This window comes from Pan troglodytes, chromosome 5 (genome assembly GCF_028858775.2).
Source record: "Pan troglodytes isolate AG18354 chromosome 5, NHGRI_mPanTro3-v2.0_pri, whole genome shotgun sequence".
NCBI classification, from domain to species: Eukaryota; Metazoa; Chordata; class Mammalia; order Primates; family Hominidae; genus Pan; species Pan troglodytes.
In genome coordinates, this window is record NC_072403.2 from 35,612,689 (window position 1) to 35,632,425 (window position 19,737).

The following is a 19,737-nucleotide window of genomic DNA, read 5'->3' on the forward strand; positions in this document are numbered from 1 at the left end:
AAGCACACTTCTAACCCCTTGTCTTTTATGTATTTCCTTCCTTATCCACGCACCTGTCTCCCTCTACTCCAGCCTCATTACCCCAGAGGTCAGTCCTCAGGAAAACCAAACACAAAGAAAGAGCTCAGTCAGAAAGGCCATTTATTTATGTTTCAAGATGCTCACTGCCTCCTTTGTTTTGTCTCCTTTGCAGGCCTTCTCTCTTAGGCCTCTTCTCCTGGGGGTATGGATCCTGGGGGGAGATTGATCACCTCCATGCTTCCATTCCTCCCCAGCCATAGTGGGGACATCATGAGAGAAGCCAAGCCACTGGCCCAGGATCACCCGGCATTTATGGTGGCTGCTCTGGCACAGTTCCTTGCCTTTATAGCCCCTCCAGTGATCCATAAGGCCCTCTTTCTCCCCAAAGGAGAGGTCACAGATAGGGCAAAGGTAGCTCTTCTGCTTCCAGTGGGTCTGCTGGTGTCTGACCAGCCTGGAAAATGAGCTGAAAGACTTATTGCAATGGAAGCAGTAGTTGGGCGGCTCTGTGAGGTGGGCCTTCTGGTGTCTGGAGAGATAGGATTTCTTGCTAAAAGTCAAAGGACAATGGGGGCAACAGAAGACATTGAGTCTTGAGGGCTTCACTGGATGAGAGTTGGATCTGGCGTCCTGACAGAGGGTTCCAGTGATGGGTGCCTGGGTCCTGGTCACAGGTGCTTGGTTCTTAAGTACAGATGGCTGGTTCTGGGCCATAGGACCCTCAGTTCTAAATATGGGTTCCTGGGACCTGGCCACTGGTGCATGGTTCACATCCAAAAGCCCCTGGATGGACCTCTGGCTTCTGGAGATGGGTGTCTGGAATTCAGCCTGGGTGCCTGGAATCCTCAAAGTACACTCCTGGTTTCCATCCACTGGCTCCTGGTTTTGGTGTATCTTCTGGTGGCGTTTGAGCTCAGACTGGTCCCGGAAGCTCTTCCCACACACAGAGCATGAATGGGGCCGGTAACCCAGATGGACGCGGCGGTGACGACTTAGTCCAGAAGCATCACAGTAGGTCTTGTCACAGAGCGTGCAACAGAAGGGCCTCTCCCCAAGATGCATGCGTCTGTGATAGCTGAGGGACTTGGGGCTCCGAAACAACTTCCCACACTGACTGCAGCTGTTAGTCAGCTTGGGATTGTGAACAAACTGGTGGCTATAGAGGTAGGAGCGCCTGCTGAAACATTTGCCACAGGTGTGGCAAAAAAAGGGTGGCCCAGCCTGGGATGCTTGAAGCACCCGGGTCCTGTCCATAGACCCAGCTGGGGCAGATAGGGGGCACTGGCCGGCCCCTCTGCGTGCAAGGAAGACCTTGTCATCACTAGTCCCCTCATCTCTCAGACTGGGATGTTGTTCTCGAAGCTCTTTCTTCTTGCCTTCTACAGTGAATGAGGAAGAATAACACAAAATTCACTGTAAGAACTCCAACAGAGGCTTGGCATGGTGGCTCACACCTGTAATCCCAGCACTTTGGGAGGCCGAGGCCAGCGGATCACCTGAGGTTAGGAGTTCGAAACCAGCCTGACCAACATGGTGAAACCCTGTCTCTACTACAAATACAAAAATTAGCTGGGCGTCATGGCATCTGCCTGTAATCTCAGCTACTAGGGAGACTGAGGCAGGACAATCACTCGAACCCGGGAGGCGGAGGTTGCAGTGAGCCAAGATGGTGCCACTGCACTCCTGCCTGGGCAACTAGAGTGAAACTCTGTCTCAAAAAAAAAAAAAAAGAAAGAAAAAGAAGAAGAAGGAGGAGAAGGAGAAGAAGAAGAAGAAGGAAGAAGAAGAAGGAGAAAAGAAGAAAAGAAGAAGAAGAAGAAGAAGAAGAAGAAGAAGAAGAAGAAGAAGAAGAAGCAGCAGCAGCAGCAGCAGCAGCAGCAGCAGCAGCAGCAGCAGCGGAAGAAGAAGAACTCCAACACAGCACTCCATTCAGCCTAACACACTTCTTGTCTCTGCCCTTGCTCTCCCACCCAGCACATTCATCCTTACCCTTGGGCCTCATAGGCTAGAAATAAGAAGAAAAAAAGAAAAAATTGGCTTTTCAAATTAGAAGCAAATAAAAATTTAACTGGAATCTTTCAACACTGTCAGAAATGTAAATTTTAACTTACAACAACACTTCTTGAAATCTATCTTATCTCATTCTCAATATTGCTCAAACTCCCATAGACAATCCACAGACACCCACATAATAATGCATCATGAACACTGGGCCACTTGAGGGTGAAAAGAGGTGTTATTAATAATCAAGCTGGGATGAGAAGTATAAACCAGGACTGTCCTGGAAAACCAAAAAGTGTAGTCAGCCTGGCTTGATATCTCTCTCAACTATTTACTACCAGGGACAAGCCTCCCTTACTCCAACCCAGCATGAAACCTATCTCCTTTGCTTCTCTTTTCTCTTGGAAAGAACATTTTAATCAGAGCACTATCATGGACATAAGCAACTTTCGTGTCATCTCTCAATCTCTAGAAACTGAAGACATCTACTTCTCCTGAAAGACTTAGATCTTCAGCCAGCCAGGCACGGTGGCTCATGCCTGTAATCCCAGCACTTTGGGAGGCCAAGGTGGATGGATAACCTGAGGTCAAGACATCAAGACCATCCTGGCCAACATGGTGAAACCCTGTCTCTACTAAAAATACAAAAATTATCTGGACACGGTGGCACGTGCCTGTAGTCCCAGCTACTCGAGAGGCTGAGGCAGGAGAATCGCTTGAACCCGGGAAGTGGAGGATGCAGTAAGCCAAGATTGTGCCACTGCACTCCAGCCTGGCAACAGAGCGAGACTGTGTCTCAAAAAAAAAAAAAAAAAAAAAAAAAAAAAGAGAGAGAGAAACTTGGATCTTCAACTTGAAGTCAAGGGACTTGAGCCTATGATATTAAGCTCTCTTTCAACTCCAAGTCTGACCAGGCTGGACAGAGGTACACTAGGAGAGCATCTATAGAGCATTCATCCTCTTCATCAGCTCTCCATCCTTTCAGGGGCTATCCTGGGCCCTTTTCCCCTTCCTCCCTGCTTGGCAATTCTTACCTGAAAGGCCTTCTGTGTTTGGGAGATGGACAAACTCTCTCCACTGTTCCTCTTCTTGCTCAAGCTTGGTGATTAGCTCTGGCTTATGCAGAAAGATTCTGGCTGATGTATGGGAATGAGAAAGAGTTGAGTTGGTCCCAGGTATGGCCCCTTCACATCTGATGGGGACAACAGGCTACCTCCTGTAGCCTTTGTTTAAGAACCATAACCTGGGACATGTAGATGCGGAAAGGAGACATTAAAAGGCCAGCTACTAGCAAAGTACCTGGTTCTCAGGAGTGACTTAGTAAATATTTGTTTGATGAATGGAAAAATTTGCATATTTTGAGAACACTGTCATCATGTTACAAGTGTTATCTTTGCCTTCATGCAGGCTATTATTTCTTCTCTTTACCACTGAGCTTAGTGACTCAGATCTTTCACACCTGGAAAGCATAGAACCAGGGGTCAGTGAAACTAATTGTAAGCTGATCTACCTGTCCAGGGAAACCAGATGTTCCAGGGCCCTTAGGACAGGGGGCTTGCTGAGGGAAGCCCAGCCTCTTACCCACAGATATTAGATTCTTAAAGGTTTCCGACATAACATCCTGGTAAAGGACCCTCTGGCTGGCATCTAGACAGTCCCACTCTTCCTGGGTGAAATTCACTGCCACATCCTCAAAGGTGACTGGCTTCTGGAAGAACAGGAGAGACTCAAGAAGTTTATATAAATATATGTGTGTGTGTGTGTGTACAAGATTAACATCCAGTCTCAAGATTCAGAGAATTAAAACCTAAGAGAAAGATAAAACCATGGAAGGAAGAGAGAAATATTAAAAGACAGACACAAGGCCAGCAACTGTGAAGTATAGAAAGGAAAGGAGGCCGGACGCGGTGGCTCACGCCTGTAATCCCAGCACTTTGGGAGGCTGAGGCAGGCAGATCACGAGGTCAGGAGTTCGAGACCAGCCTGACCAATATGGTGAAACCTGGTCTCTGCTAAAAACACAAAAATTAGCTGGGCATGGTGGTGCATGCCTGTAATCCCAGCTACTCAGGAGGCTGAGGCAGGAGAATTGCTTGAGCCCGGGAGGCAGAGGTAGCAGTGAGCCAAGATCGCGCCACTGCACTCCAGCCTGGGTGACACAGCGAGACTCCGTCTCAAAAAAAAAAAAAAAGGAAAGGAAAGATGAAGAGAAAGGGAGAAAGATAAGATGTGGGGGAGAGGAAAGAGGATATGCAGATATGCAGAATATAAACAGGAAAGCAAAGCGAAGGAAAAAATGCTGCCACTCTGAAAAATTTCAGGAAGTACTCCATGAAGGATGCCAGGATGGTGCGGGAGATGGAGAAAGGTCTTGCAGCTCCTTTTTCTGGATGTCGTTCAGTCTGGAACAATCTGAGATTTCATTTGACCTGCAGGCAGGAGTATGTATGAAAGAGCTTCTGGAGTCCAGGACCTGGACCCCACCTCTCTCTAGCTTAGTCTCCTCACCTTCTTCACCCGTGCCTCCCTCCAGCAATCTCTCTTCATGGCTTCCTGCAGGGTGGCAGCTACCTCGCCCACCCATGGGAGCGTCTTCTGTACAGGTTCGATTGGCTTCAGCTGTTCAAACATCTTCTCTTTTGTGGTGTCTCTTTCTAGCTTTATCCACTCTTGGCCTGGTGCCCAGGCCTGACTGGATTCCTTCCTGGGGCTATCTACCTCCCAGTAACTGGGCAGATGGAGAGGCCCAGCAAAGGCCCCAGGGTTTGATGTGGCTTCCTGTGACAAATGTATCTGCTCCAAGAGGCTGTCTTCCTTTTTTGTTCTGCTGTCCAAATTCTCCTCTTCCACAGTTGAGAACAATTTTGCTTCCCTCAAAGCTGGGCCACAGAGTTCAGGGCCCTGGTCACCCTTGGCTCACCAGCTGCCATTGTTTAGTAACAACACCAGCCTGGGCTAGGTGTCTGCCCTCTGTTCTACCCTGCTTCTAGAAACCTGAGGTCAGAGAAAAACAAAACATATCAGCAAGAGGGAGGGTAAGAAACAGCTTCCTTATTTGGTCAGGGAATGCCAGCAGTTACTAAACCCCTACAGTGTGCCACTGGATGCTCTCAGCAATGAGGTAACAATTACTGGCCCTGTCTTAAGGACCTAATGCAGAGATGCTAAATAATTTTCCAAGGACAAGTGGACATTCTTGATCTACAAAAGTTAATGTTTAAACCTAATGTTAATGTTAGACTCAGTACCATTGGAAATCATGTAGCTGGGGTAACCAGGCTAGGATCTGTCACAGATCACCTCGAGTGAGTCTCTTTATTCTTTCTGACTTGGTTTCATCAGAAATGTGAGAATAAAGGAGACACTCTCTAAGATCTCTTCCATGACCAAAATTATACACACACACACACACACACACACACAATTCTGTGATCTGGATTTTCAATACATGTAGTAGTTCCCCTTTATCATGGTTTTGCTTTCCAATGCTTCAGTTACCCATGGTCAACCATGGTTCAAAAATATTAAACGAAAAATTCCAGAGGACAGGCACAGTGGCTCACACCTGTAATCCCAGCATTTTGGGAGGCTGAGGTAGGCAGATCATCTGAGGTCAGGAGTTCGAGATCAGCCTGGTCAACATGGTGAAACCCTGTCTCTACTAAAAATACAAAAAGAAAATAGCTGGGCATAGTGGCACACATCTGTAATCCCAGCAACTCAGGAGGCTGAGGCAGGAGAATCACTTGAACCCTGGAGGCGGACGTTGCCATGAGCCAAGACTGCACCACTGCACTCCAGCCTGGGACATAGAGCGAGACTCCGTCTCAAAAAAAAATCCAGAGATAAACAATTCCTAAGTTTTAAATTGCTTGACATTCTGAGTAGTGTGATGAAATCTTGTACCTTTTCTCTCTGGCCTGCCCAGGATGTGAATCATCCCTTTGACTAGCATATCCACACTGCAGACAATACCTGCCCACTAGTTCCTTAGTAGCTAGCCATCTCAGTTATCAGGTTGACTACTGTAGTATAGCAGTTGCCTGTGCTCAAGAATGCCTTATTTTACTTAATAATGACCCAAAAGCACAAGAGTAGAGACGCTGGAAATTCAGATATGCAAAGAGAAGCCATAAAATAAAAAGGTAAAAATTCTTGTCTTAAGGAAAGAAAAAATAATCATATGCTGAGGTTGCTAAGATTTACAATATAAATTATTTTGAGAGAGATACCACATTCATACAACTTTTATTACAATATATTGCTGTAATTGTTCTATCTTATTACTAGTTATTGTTGTCAATCTCTTACCATGCCTAATTTGTAAATTAAACTTTATCATTATTATGTATGTATAGAAAAAGAAAACCATAGTGTATACAGGGTTTGGTACTATTCATGGTTTCAAAGTATCCACTGGGGTGGGGCACGGTGGATCACTTCAGGGCAGGAATTTGAGACCAGCCTGGCCAACATGGTGAAACCCCGTCTCTACTGAAAATACAAAAATTAGCTGGGCGTGGTGGCACGCTGTAGTCCCAGCTGCTCAGGATGCTGAGGCAGAATTACTTGAACCCGTGAGGTGAAGGTTGCAGTGAGCCAAGACTGTGCCACTGTACTCCAGCCTGGGTGACAGAGTGAGATTCTGCCTCAAACAACAACAAAAACAAAGTGTTCACTAGAGCTCTTGGAACATATCACCTGTGGATAAGGGGAACCACTGTATACACAGATCTTTGTGAAGAATACTGCTAACAACCCAAGAGCAATCACTTATTCAGGGCTCACAATGAGCCCAGCACTGGAGTTCCCTGCTCATCCTTGGAAATTTCCTGCTCAGATGTAAACATAGCTGAACTCTCACCTTTTCCTGCTGACGGCCACTCACCCACATCTCCCTTACTAGAGATACAAAGAAAAGAATAAAGACCAAAAAACCCTGTTGACTATTTTTTCCTTTCACTTTTTGAGAAGTGTTAATAGAACTGAAAATACCAGCAAGGAAAAACGCCCTTGAGGAATAGAGTTAATTGGATCTCCAAAATGTTGTCATGAAAGGTGCATTCCTGGGATATGAATTTGATTTCCTTCCTTTCTTCCTCTCTCTTTCCTCTCTCTCCCTTTCCTTTCCTGTCTTTCAAAACCATTCGCACTCCTTTTATGAGGCATGCAGATCTTGGATTATTCTTCGACTTTCCAGCCAACTGCACTTCAAAACAGCCTTAATAAGGCTGGGCACGGTGGCTCAGGCTGTAATCCCAACACTTGGGGAGGCCGAGGCGGGCGGATCACCTGAGGTCAGGAGTTTGAGACCAGCCTGACCAACATGGACCTCGTCTCTACTAAAAATACAAAATTATCCCGGCGTGGTGGCGCATGCCTGTAATCGCAGCTACTAGGGAGGCTGAGGCAGGAGAATCGCTTGAACCCGGGAGGCAGAGGTTGCGGTGAGCGGAGATCGCGCCATTGCACACCAGCCAGGGAAACGAGAGTGAAACTCCGTTTCAAAAACAAACAAACAAACAAACAAACAAAACGCCTTAGTAACAGTACCCTCAAGAACCTGGCCTTCCAGTTCTCTGGCAGAGAAGACCTACTGCTGCCGCTAGTCCTCAAGATGGCATTTGCTGGAGGCGGTAGGCAGAGGCCCTAAGTGTGGATTCTAACCCCCGTGGGGACTGAATCTCTGCGGCTGTTGCTTGCCCAGGCACGTTTGCCTCCCATGAACTTCCTTCAACCACAGGGCCCCAAACCTCATGCCGGCGGGAGGAGGAAGGAGACTGGGCATAACTCATCAGACTTTCGACTGTTAAGAGCTGGAGGCCGCCTGCGGGCTTATCTGTACCCGGGCCTGTCCCCACCCTTCCAGAATGTAAATCCTCTGAGGGAATGTGTCGTCGCCATCTTTCAGTCCTTTGAGTGCACCCAGTCTCTCTCCAACCCAAAACCCTTTATCCACAGCAATTCTGAGAATGATGAGAATCCCCCTCACCCCTCACACCGCAAACAGTTGCAATGCTTAGTGGGATTCACCCTTGTCGTCACCAACCCTGCTACTCCAGCCACGTGAGTTTTCCGCCTGTCAGCCAAGCAAAATGGCCTTCCTGCAGTCGCACGGCCCTTTGGTCTCTGCTCAGGGCTTCAGGGACCCTTTCCAGCCATTGCCCTGCACCTACCCACCAGATCGCCGCCCTGGTGGGCGCTCCTGGCCCTGTCCTCCGCGCTTAGTTTGTCATTGCGCGCCCAGATCCGGAACCCCAGCCTCGAAGCTTCCGGTGGCCGGCAACAAAGACGGTTTTGCTCACTGTTGCCTGGCAAAGCAGGCGCTTGTTAGCACCCACTGAATACGCTTATGTGCTCAGAAACGGTCCCATTGGTTGGGGACTACCTTCCCCGATGCCCATCTGCCCAGAATCTTCCTTCTGGGATGCCGACTTTTTCAACACGTGCCAGGAGCCCTTCCTCGGCCCGGAATCCCCAGAGTGCCCACAGTGGACAGGGCACCTGGATACACCCCAGACTAACCCACGTTTCCCCGGAGGACCCCAGAGGTTGGAAGCCCCTCCAAGATTAGGGGCGCTGTGTCCCCTGGCCTGCGGAAGAGTCAGAGGAGTGGGGACAACATCCAACATCAGCCTCTACTACCGCTAGCGCGACTCCCCGCCGCCGCTCTACTCACCTGACGCGCGCAGTGGACCGTGATTTAGGGGCACAGGGTCTCCCGGGGACCAGCGGCTGGAGCGCTCCGGCCGAGCACCCGCAGTCCCGGCGCCGCGGCCCCGCCCCGGCCCCGCCCTCTTCCGCTCCCTCCCAGTCATCAGGCCACCGAGAACGTGCCCCTTGACCCAGCTGAGAGGGTGAGCCCGCCAAGGTCAAGCTTCCCATCCTAAGAATCATAGACAGCCCGGCCATGCACCACCACTTCGAGCCTCCGACCAACTGATAACTGCTGGTCCCAAGTAGCGCTAGGATTTTCGCTTTCCCAGTCTTAATTGACTCTAAAAGAAGAAGAAAAAAAAGCCTGGGCGCGGTTGCTCACACCTGTAATTCCGGCACTTTGGGAGGTCGAGGCTGGTGAAATACCTGAAGTCAGGAGTTCAAGACCACCCTGGCCAACATGGCGAAACCTCGTCTCTACTAAAAGTACAAAAATTAGCCAGGCGTGGCGGCGGGCGCCTGTAACCCCAGCTACTCAGGAGGCTGAGGCAGGAGAATCGCTTGAATCCGGGAGGTGGAGGTTGCAGTGAGCCCAGATCACGCCACTGCACTCCAGCCTGGGCAAAAAGAGTGAAACTCCATCTCAAAAAAAAAAAAAAAAAAAAAAAAAAAAAAAAGAGGAAAGTATTTACGAAAAAAAAAAAAAAAAGACCAAAGTATTATGATCAAAACACGCGGCCGAGAGCGGTGGCTCACACCTGTAATCCCAGCACTTTGGGAGGCTGAGGGGGCGGATCACCTGAGGTCAGAAGTTCGACCTCAGCGTGGCCAATATGGCGAAACCTTGTCCCTATTAAAAATACAAAAGTTAGCCGGTGGTGGTGACGCACACCTGTAATCCCAGCTACTTGGGAGACATTGCCATTACTGGGCAAGTGTTCTTTCAAGAGCATCTTATCTGAATTACTATAGTACTAAAGAATGTCTAGGCTGGGCCCCATGGCTCACACCTGGAATGCTAACACTTTGGGAAGCTGAGGAGGGAGGATTGCTGGAGGCCAGGAGTTCAAGACCAACCTGGGCAACATAGCAAGACCCTTTCTCTAGAAAAAATGAAAACAACTTGGCCAGGTGTGGTGGTACATGCCTTTAGTCCTAGGTGCTTAGGAGGTTGCGGTGGGAGGATTGCTTGAGCCCAGGAGTTTGAGGTTACAGTGAGCTATGATTGCACCACTGCATTCCAGCCTTGGCAATGGAGTGAGGCCCTATTTCTAAACAGAACAACAACAACAAAAAAGAACGCCTGCTGATAAACCTTGTGACAGGACATTCATGAAGGATGAAGAAAAGATTTCTTTTATTTTTTTATTTTTATTTTTTTGAGACAGAGTCTCGCTCTGTTGCCCCGGCTGGAGTGCAGTGGCGCCATCTCAGCTCACTGCAACCTCCAACTCCTGAGTAGCTGGGATTACAGGTGTGTGCCACCATACCTGGTTATTTTTTTATTTTATTTTTTTAGTAGACACAGGGTTTCACCATGTTGGTCAGGCTGGTCTCAAACTCCTGACCTCATGATCTGCCTGCCTCAGCCTCCCAAAGTGCTGGGATTACAGGCGTGAGCCACCTCGCCCGGCTAGAAAAGATTTCTTTCTTTTTTCTTTTTTCTTTTTTTAATTATACTGTAAGTTTTAGGGTACATGTGCACAACATGCCAGTTAGTTACATATGTATACATGTGCCATGTTGGTGTGCTGCACCCATTAACTCATCATTTAACATTAGATATATCTCCTAATGCTATCCCTCCCCACTCCCTAGAAAAGATTTCTTGTAGAGTTTTTAAAAAGTCCTTTGAAACAATTCTTTTCTTTCTTTCTTTCTTTTTTTTTTTTGATACAGAGTTTCGCTCTTGTTGCCCAGGCTAGAGTGCAATGGCATGATCTCGGCTCACCGCAACCTCCGCCTCCTGGGTTCAAGCGATTCTCCTGCCTCAGCCTCCCAAGTAGCTGGGATTACAGGCATGCACCACCATGCCTGGCTAATTTTGTATTTTTAGTAGAGATGGGGTTTCTCCATGTTGGTCAGGCTGTTCTCGAACTCCCGACCTCAGGTGATCCACCCACCTCGGCCTCCCAAAGTGCTGGGATTACAGGCATGAGCTACCACGCCCAATTTAACAATTCTTACTTCAAACATGTAAGCATGACGTTCCTCTCCTTCATGCCTTCCTGGCCATTTTTTGTTTTGTTTTTTTTTTTTTTTTTTTTTTTTTTGAGACAGAGTCTCGCTTCTTCACCTAGGCTAGAGTGCAATGGTGTGATCTTGGCTCACTGCAACCTCCACCTCCCAGGTTCAAGCAATTCTCGTGCCTCAGCCTCCCCAGTAGCTGGGATTACAGCCACATGCCAGCACATCCGACTAATTTTTGTACTTTTAGTAGAGATGGGGGTTTCACTATGTAGGCCAGGCTGGTCTCGAACTCCTGACCTCAGGTGATCCGCTCGCCTCGGCCTCCCAAAGTGCTGGGATTACAAGCGTAAGCCACCGTGCCTGGCCTGGCCCTATTTTATCTGGGTCTGACAAAAGTTATTTCATCCTAGTATCTGCAATTTTTCCGCAGAAAATTACAGAGACGCACAGTGAATGTGAAAGGAGGGAAATTAACAATAGCTATTGGCAGAGCCAAACAAATCATTACACTTTAGCTGGATCATCTGGGAGTTGAGACGTTGAGGGTATAAGGAGGTAGCATGTCAATGCTTGTTAAGAAAGAATGGCAACAACTGTGCTGCCTTACAGATCAGCACCTTCTGCAGTCTGCGAGCCCAACCTTAGATCCATTTGTAGGCAACAGTAAAAGGTCTCATATTTTCATCGCAGTGAGCCCTGACTGCCATCAGGAAGATTTGGTCCTCTAGGTAAGATTTCCCTGAGACAAAGTACTATGGGAAATCAAGTGCATATTCAGCCTCTTAGTACTCTGGGTTGGTGTTACCGTACTGACGAAGGCGATCCATTGATGAAAAACAAACTGACCTAAAGAAATGTAAATAAATGCTTGCAGTCAGCCCTGTTCCTCTGAAAAATTCCCCTAGCCCTTATGTTGAAACCTGATGAGAACTTTAAAAATGTTAACTTGGTAATGGATGGAATCCTCCTCATTCAAGGTTACCCCTGTGCAAGTCAAGCCTGAAGGTGCAAACCCCATGGACTCAGCCAGAGCCTATGGCTGTGGGTGCTAGATCCAAGGCCAAAACTGATGGCATCAGCCATCAGGATGTTTCTGCCCAATATAAAGTATTGGGTGGGCTGAGAACACTGAAAGCTTGCCATGCAGAAAGAAACTGAAAGTAAATGTGTGACTTTAATGGAACAGAACTTGTTCCACGCTCCCGATCCCTTTAGATCCCTTTATCTCACCTCAGCCACTTTAAGACAAAAGGTGATTAGAGGTGTAGAGAAGTTCTAATGGGATACATTCATTTGCAGTAGTCCCCCAAGGTACTGTGATAGGCAGAATTCTAAAGATGCTTTCCCCCTCAAGATTGCTTCCCCTGGTTATTCAGTCAAATACTAATCAAAGTACAGATGCCCTTCAATTTAAAATGGGGTTATGTTTCAATAAAACCATTGTAACTGAAAAATATTTTCAAGTGGAAAATGTATTTAATGCACCTAACCTACTGAATATATTAGCTCAGCCTAGCCTACCTTAAATGTGCTCAGAACACATTTGCCTACAGTTGGGGAAAATCACTTAACACAAATCCCATTGTATGATAAAGTGTTGACTATCTCATGTAACTGGTTGCATACAGTACAGTATAGAGTACAGTGTCAGTTGTTACCATCATAATTGTGTGGCTGATGGGAGCTGCAGCTCACTACTGCTGTCTAGCACCGTCACAGAGTATCATACTCTCTAACCCAGGAAAATATCAAAATTCAAAGTACAGTTTATACTGAATGTGTGTTGCTTTCACATCATCATAAAGTTGAAAATCTGTAAGTTGAGCCATCGTAAATCAGGGACCATCTGCACCACTATGTAGGGATTATGCTGTTGTAATTGAAGTTCCAAGACAATTGACCATAAAACAGGTTATCTGGTTGGGCCTGATCTAACCACATGAACTCCTTAAGGGGCAGAAAAAACAAAGATCAAAGAGAAGTTGGGAAGATTCAAAGCAAAAGAAGTATTCAGTGTACCATGGCTGTGTTTCAAGATGGAGGTGGCCATGAGCAAAAGAATGCAGGTAACTTCCAGAAGCTGAGAGCAACCCTTGGTTGACAGCTAGCAAGGAAACAGGAACCTAATTCCTACAATCACTTCTCCCCTTGTCTTCTTCCCTTTCTTCGTGTGTAAGCGCATTATACTATCTCTGTAAGCACAAAAATTGCCTAAAATTTAAGTGTAGTTTTCTGATCGCTTGTAAAACTGACACAGCTATAATTATCATCCATGTGAAAAACACCATCCCAGTTAGAAACCTGTGAGCCTCTCCCCAAGCAGAACCCATTGATCCTACACAGGTGTCATCAGAGCTGATTCCTTTCTATGCCCCTTTATCTCTAATGTCCCTATTCTGTTCCTGTTTTCACTTCACCAGCAGCTTCTCCAACTCCCTAGGCCAATGCCCTGAGAATTTCCCTTCCTCTCCCCCATCCTAGGGATGGAGAGTAGGGGTTGGTCCCCAGGATAAGCCACATTTATCCCTGGAAGCAGCAGCAGAAGTGACAGTATGTTTGTGGGGTCCACTTGTAACCTGGGAACCACTTGTTTTGGCCTGGAAACCTCGCTCTGTCCCGAGGTCAGAATCCACGGTCACCAGGTGGAGAGGAAACATCTATGTCAGCGTGGATTTGGGAAACACTTCAGATTCCGAACCTAACACGGGACTGGGGCGCCCCCTTGGGTACGTTGTCCTGTCCAGTTGCTGAAAGCCAAAGGTGACAATGGGGAGGTCTCAACCTGAGGAGGAGGCCAAAAGAGTCCGGTCTTCTGTTCTCAGCCCGGTGACCACACACAAGTGCCGATGTTCTGCTCTCTTGGATTCCGATTGAGCAGCCTGGGAGAGGACTGCGCTGCAGTCTAAACTGGACAGATATGGCTGGTGTGGAGGCTGGCTGTCAATGAGGGAGTGAAGGTAAGCCGCCCGAAAAGTAGATAATTTTTACTTCCACTTTCTTTTTCTTTCCTGAGCACTAGTTATAAAAATATCCTTTTAAAATCTAAAATATTGGCCAGGCACGGTGGCTCACACTTGTAATCCCAGCACTTTGGGAGGCCGAGGCAGATGGATTACCTGAGGTGGGGGGTTTGAGACCAGCCTGACCAATATGGAGAAATCCTCTCTCTACTAAAAATACAAAATTAGCCGGGCATGGTGGTGCATTCCTGTAATCCCAGCTACTCAGGAGGCTGAGGCAGGAGAATCTCTTGAGCCTGGGAGGTGGAGGTTGCGGTGAGCCAAGATCGCGCCATTGCACTCCAGCCTGGGCAACAAGAGCAAAACTCCGTCTCAAAAATGAAATCAAATCAAATCAAATCTACAATATTTTTGGATTTACAGAAAAGTTGCAAAGATAGTACATAGTTCTCGTATGTTCCACATTCAGTTTCCCCTATTATTAATGTCTTATTTTATTATACATTTGTGACAGGTTATGAAACAATATTGATACATTGTTACTAACTCCTATTTTATTTGGATTTTATTCTTTTCACTAACATCACTTTTATGTTCCAGGATCCCATCCAGGATACATTACATTTAGTCCCCTTTATATCTCCTTAGCCTCCTCTGGTCTGTGACAATTTCTCAGACCTCATTTTTGATAATTTGGTATTTCTTGAGGAGTACTGGTGAGGCATATTGTAAAATGTCCCTTAATTTGAGTGTGGTTGACAGGGCTATAGATTTGGGGGAAGAAGAGCACAGAGATGAAATGCAATACTCTCAATACAACATACCAAGAGTGTATATTACCCAGTTGATTTATCAAATGATTATGTTAACCTCCATCACTTGGCTAGGGCAGTGTTTCCCAGTCTATAATATATAATTTTTAATAGCAGCCCAAAGAGACTAAAACACTTGCCCTTGCATGAAGAACCCTGTCTGACTTCTGGGAGCCCAAGGAGATGCAGGGGAGGTCCACAGCGAGAAGAAAAGGGGGCTCAGGTCGTCTGTCCTCAGGTCTATGGCCACTTGGGGGTGGCACCTCTCTGGTGTCTCAGACACAAATTGAGCAATCAGAAAAGGCTGGGATGTCTGTGGTCTGAGTTGGGCAGAGGTGGCTGACCCTGGAACCTGACATCAATAGGGGGATGAAGACAATTTCTGAGCAGCCCCAGTAGTCAGAGGACAAGAGAACTCTGGAGCCCCGCACTGTCTCTGAGGTTCCAATCTTTTCTCCCTCTTCCCAGCCCCTTGATAGAAAACCCTGGGAAAACTAAAAAGTATACTGTTTTTTCTTTAACTCCCTATTCCTTTCCTCTTCTGAGGGTTGTTGTTGTTGTTTTTTTTAATAAACTTATTAATTTTAGAATACTTTTAGATTACACAAAAGTTGCAAAGATAATACATAGTTCTCACATATGTCACACTCAGCTCCCCATTGTTAACATTTTTTTTTTTTTTTTTTTTGAGGGAGTCTCACTCTGTCGCCCAGGCTGAAGTGCAGTGGCACGATTTCGGCTCACTGCCACCTCTGCCTCCGGGTTTCAAGCCATTCTCCTGCCTCAGCCTCCTGAGTAGCTAGGATTACAGGTGCGCGCCACCATGCCCAGTTAGTTTTTGTAGTTTTAGTAAAGACAGGGTTCCACCACATTGGCCAGGCTGGTCTCAAACTCCTGACCTCAGGTGATCTACCCGCCTTGGCTTCCCAAAGTGCTGGCATTACAGGTGTGTGCCACTGCCCCCAGCCCCATTGTTAACATCTTATATCACTATTATACATTTTTCACAACCAGTGAGACAATATTAATACAGTATCACTAAACTTTATTTCAATTTCATTAGCTCTTTCTGTTTTGAAACAAAGTCTTGCTCTGTCACCCAGGCCGGAGTGCAATGGCATGATGTCCACTCACTGCAACCTCCACCTCCCGAGTTCAAATGATTTTCATGCCTCAGCCTCCTGAATAGCTGTGACTACAGACACATGCCACCATGCCTGGCTGATTTATGTATTTTTAGTAGAGACAGGATTTCACCATGTTGGTCAGGCTGGTCTCTTACTCCTGACCTAAAGTGATCCACCCGCCTTGGCCTCCCAAAGTGCTAGGATTACAGGTGTGAGCCACCATGCCCAGCCAGGTTTCATTAGTTCTTTTAACTTCCTTTTTCTGTCACAGGATTTCATCGAGGATATCACATTGTATTTAGTCCTAATCATGTCTCCTTAAGGCTCCTCCAGGTTGACTTTGTTTTCAATGACTGTCTAAGTATGTTGAGTATTACTATAACAGAATAACTTGAAACTGGGTAGTTTATAAAGAGAAGATGTTTATTTAGCTCATGATTTTGCAGGCTGGGAAGTTCAACAGGATAGTGCTGGATCTGGCAAACTTCTGGTGAAGGCCAAATGTTAGGTCAAAACATGGTGGAGAAGGGGAAAAGTGAGTGGCATGTGCAAAAACATCACATGGGGAGACAGGGAAGCAAGAGAGAATCTAGGAAACCAAACTTGCTTTTATAACAACCTGCTTTTTGGTAACTAACCTAGCCCCAACAGAGTAATAAATTACTCACTCATGTGGGAGGGCATTAATCTATTCATGAAGGATCTGCTCCCGATGACCCAAACGCCTCCCACTAAGCCCCACCTCCAACACCACCACCACATTGAGAACTTTTTTTTTTTTTGCCTGAGGTTGGGAGTTTGAGACCAGCCTCACCAACATGGATAAACCCTGTCTCTACTAAAAATAGAAAATTAGCCAGGTGTGATGGCACATGCCTGTAATCCCAGTTATTCAGGAGGCTGAGGCAGGAGAATTGCTTGAACCCGGGAGGTGGAAGTTGCAGTGAGCCAAGATCATGCCATTGCACTCCAGACTGGGCAACAAGAGTGAAACTCTGTCTCAAAGAAAGAAAAAAAAAAGAGTAAACAAAATTTAATTTTCCTAATGGAAAAAATTATGGTGCATTCTATAACAATAGAGGACTCACAGAAAACTATGCAGGTAGATATATCAATAGAGCAATGAAAACAAAGGTATGTAAGTAGTAAATAGAAACTTCAGAGTAAATAGGTAAGAATTCCACAAAACTCAATGTACTGAAGGTTCATTTTACTCTCTAAAGGAGGAAGAATAGTTGTCTTGATGGGTGTGTTTAAGGGGCAATGATTGTGATGGAGTCTCAAATATTTCCTGACAGATTTTCTGATGTGTAACAATTTTCCTGAAAATGCAAATGATTCAGATCTTTTCTTTATCTTTCATTGTTTATTAATATCATATAAACACCAGCCTGACCAAAATGGTGAAACCCCATCTCTACTAAAAATACAAAAATTGGCCGGGCGTGGTGGCACGTGCCTGTAATCCCAGCTACTCAGGAGGCTGAGGCAGGAGAATCCCTTGAACCAGGGAGGCAGAAGTTTGCAGTGAGCCGAGATCGCGCCATTACACTCCAGCCTGGGCGACAGAGTGAGACTCTGTCCGCCCTGCGCCCCCCTCCCCCCACAAAAAATAAACAGCAGAACACCTTAACTATGAAGAGAATACAATATCATTCATTTGCTCTCTTTTTTTCTAGTATCATTTATCACACATACACACCCTCACACCTTTTGCTCAATAGGTAAACATCTCTTTCACTTCTGTATCACTTTCTTTCTTTCTTTTTTTTTTTTTTGAGACGGAGTCTCACCCTTTAAGTGCAGTGGCGCTGTCTCTGCTCACTGCAAGCTCCGCCTCCCGGGTTCACGCCATTCTCCTGCCTCAGCCGCCCGAGTAGCTGGGACAACAGGCGCCCACCACCGTGCCTGGCTAATTCTTTGTATTTTTAGTAGAGACTGAGTTTCACCTGTTAGCCAGGATGGTCTCGATCTCCTGACCTAGTGATCCGCCCTCCTCGGCTTCCCAAAGTGCTAGGATTACAGGCGTGAGCCACCGCGCCCGGCCTCTGTACCATTTTCTCCACTTTGAGGCAGAGTCTCTCTCTGTCACCCAGGCTGGAGTGCAGTGGCGGGATCTCGGCTCACTGCAAGCTCCACCTCCCGGGTTCACGCCATTCGTCTGCCTCAGCCTCCAGAGTAGCTGGGACTGCAGGTGCCCGCCACCACGCCCGGCTAATTTTTTTGTATTTTTAATAGAGACGAGGTTTCACCGCGTTAGCCAGGATGGTCTCGATCTCCTGACCTAGTGATCCGCCCGCCTCGGTCTCCCAAAGTGCTGGGATGATAGGCGTGAGCCACCGCGCCCGGGCTTTTTAAGACAGAGTTTCGCTGTTGTTGCCCAGGCTGGAGTGCTATGGCCCGATCTTGGCCCACCACAACCTCTGCCTCCTGGGTTCAAGTCAAGCGATTCTCCTGCCTCCGCCTTCCGAGTAGCTGGGATTACAGGCATGCACCACCACGCCTGCCTAATTTGTATTTTCAGTAGAGAGGGGGTTTCTCCAGGTTGGTCAGGCTGGTCTCAAACTCCCAACCTCAGGTGATCCGCCGGCCTTGGCCTCCCAATTTCCTGGGATTACAGGCGTGAGCCACCGCACCCAGCCTGGTTTAATACTTTTTATTTAGTGGCACGATGCCCAGGAATGAATTAAAGTCATTAAATGAGGACTAGGTTGCTATGCACTTGGCTGTTTCTGGACTTCCTGTGCTGTTCCATTGGTTGGTCTATTCATTCACCAGTGCCACACTGTTCTAGTGACAGGGAATTTGTAAAATATTTAACTATCAGGCATAACTAGACACCCAATTCTCAATTTGTTTTTTCCCCCCAAGGGATTTTCTAATTATTCTTATTTATTTTCTCATGTGAACTTTATAATCTACTTGTCTAGCTTGAGAAAAAAAGTAGTTGTTGGCATTTTGATTAGGAGGTATTACATTTGAAAATTTACTCTGCAAATGTGCTGTATAGTCTTCCTATTTGAGAATGTTCTTCTGTACTACACAGCCATAAAAAGGAATGAATTAACAGCATTTTCAGTGACCTGGATGAGATTGGAGACTGTTATTCTAAATGAAATAACTCAGGAATGGGAAACCAAACATCGTATGTTCTCACTGATATGTAGAAGCTGAGTTATGAAGACACAAAGGCATATGAATGATGCAATGGACTTTGGGGACTTGGGAGGAAGAGTAGGAGGGGGCAAGGGACAGAAGACTACAAGGTGCAGTGTATACTGCTCAGGTGATAAGTGCATCGAAATCTCACAAATCACCACTAAAGAACTTACTCGTGTAACCGAATACCACCTGTACCCCAAGAACTTATGGAAAAGAAAAAAAAAGTTCTTCCTTTTTTTTTTTGAAATGGACTCTCATTCTGTCACCCAGGCTGGAGTGCAGTGGTGTGACCTCAGCTCACCACAACCTCCACCTCCCAGGTTCAAGTCATTCTCCTGCCTCAGCCTCCCAGGTAGTTGGGATTATAGGCTCACATCACCACACCCGGCTAATTTTTGTATTTTTAGTAGAAGTGGGGTTTCACCACTTGGCCAGGCTGGTCTCAAACTCCTGATCTCAGGTGATCCTCCAACCTCAGCCTGCCAAAGTGCTGAGATTACAGACGTGAGACACCGCACCCGGCCCGATTTGTTCATATCTAATTTTTAAATTTCAGAAGTGTTTTAATGTTTTCATTTACAGTTTGCACACTTCTTAGTAATTTTTTTCATTAAAAACCTTTTTGTTTCTATTATATATGAGGTTATTGCCTCACAAAAATTTTAACTTTTTATTGTTTATATGAACAAAGGCAATTGTTTAATGTTTGGGAATTTATATGCTACTATATGCTATTTCTTTTCTTTTCTTTTCCTTTACTTTTTTGTTTTTTTTGAGAGGGAATTTCACTCTTGTCGCCCAGGCTGG

At 46.4% G+C, this 19,737-nt stretch overlaps 1 protein-coding gene across 5 annotated transcripts; it reads right to left on the reverse strand.

Annotated features, from left to right (window-relative positions):
- Positions 1–124: 124 nt before the first annotated feature.
- Positions 125–8,801, reverse strand: ZFP57 (ZFP57 zinc finger protein). Of its 5 annotated transcripts, none has more exons than XM_009450781.4 (5): positions 8,702–8,801; positions 4,531–5,016; positions 3,604–3,730; positions 3,057–3,158; positions 125–1,400 (listed from the first exon to the last, which is right to left on the reverse strand). In XM_009450781.4, the coding sequence occupies exons 2-5, from the start codon at positions 4,651–4,653 to the stop codon at positions 142–144; spliced, it is 1,611 nt and encodes a 536-aa protein (XP_009449056.4). In that variant the 5' UTR covers positions 4,654–5,016; positions 8,702–8,801; the 3' UTR covers positions 125–141. The 5 variants fall into 5 exon arrangements, with proteins under 5 accessions (XP_009449056.4, XP_054541657.1, XP_009449059.4 ...); XM_054685682.1 differs by lacking the exon at positions 8,702–8,801 and adding an exon at positions 8,015–8,582; XM_009450784.4 differs by lacking the exon at positions 4,531–5,016 and having other exon boundaries at positions 8,702–8,795.
- Between the last annotated feature and the right edge of the window lie 10,936 nt (positions 8,802–19,737).

Coding starts and splice junctions, on each gene's coding strand:
- ZFP57 (XM_009450781.4), bottom strand. CDS start 4,653: ATGTTTGAACAGCTGAAGCCAATCGAACCTGTACAGAAGACGCTCCCA. Junction 3,731..4,530: donor GGGAGGCACGGGTGAAGAAG/GTGAGGAGACTA, acceptor CTGTTCTTCCAG/AAGCCAGTCACCTTTGAGGA. Junction 3,159..3,603: donor TAAGAATCTAATATCTGTGG/GTAAGAGGCTGG, acceptor CCCATACATCAG/CCAGAATCTTTCTGCATAAG.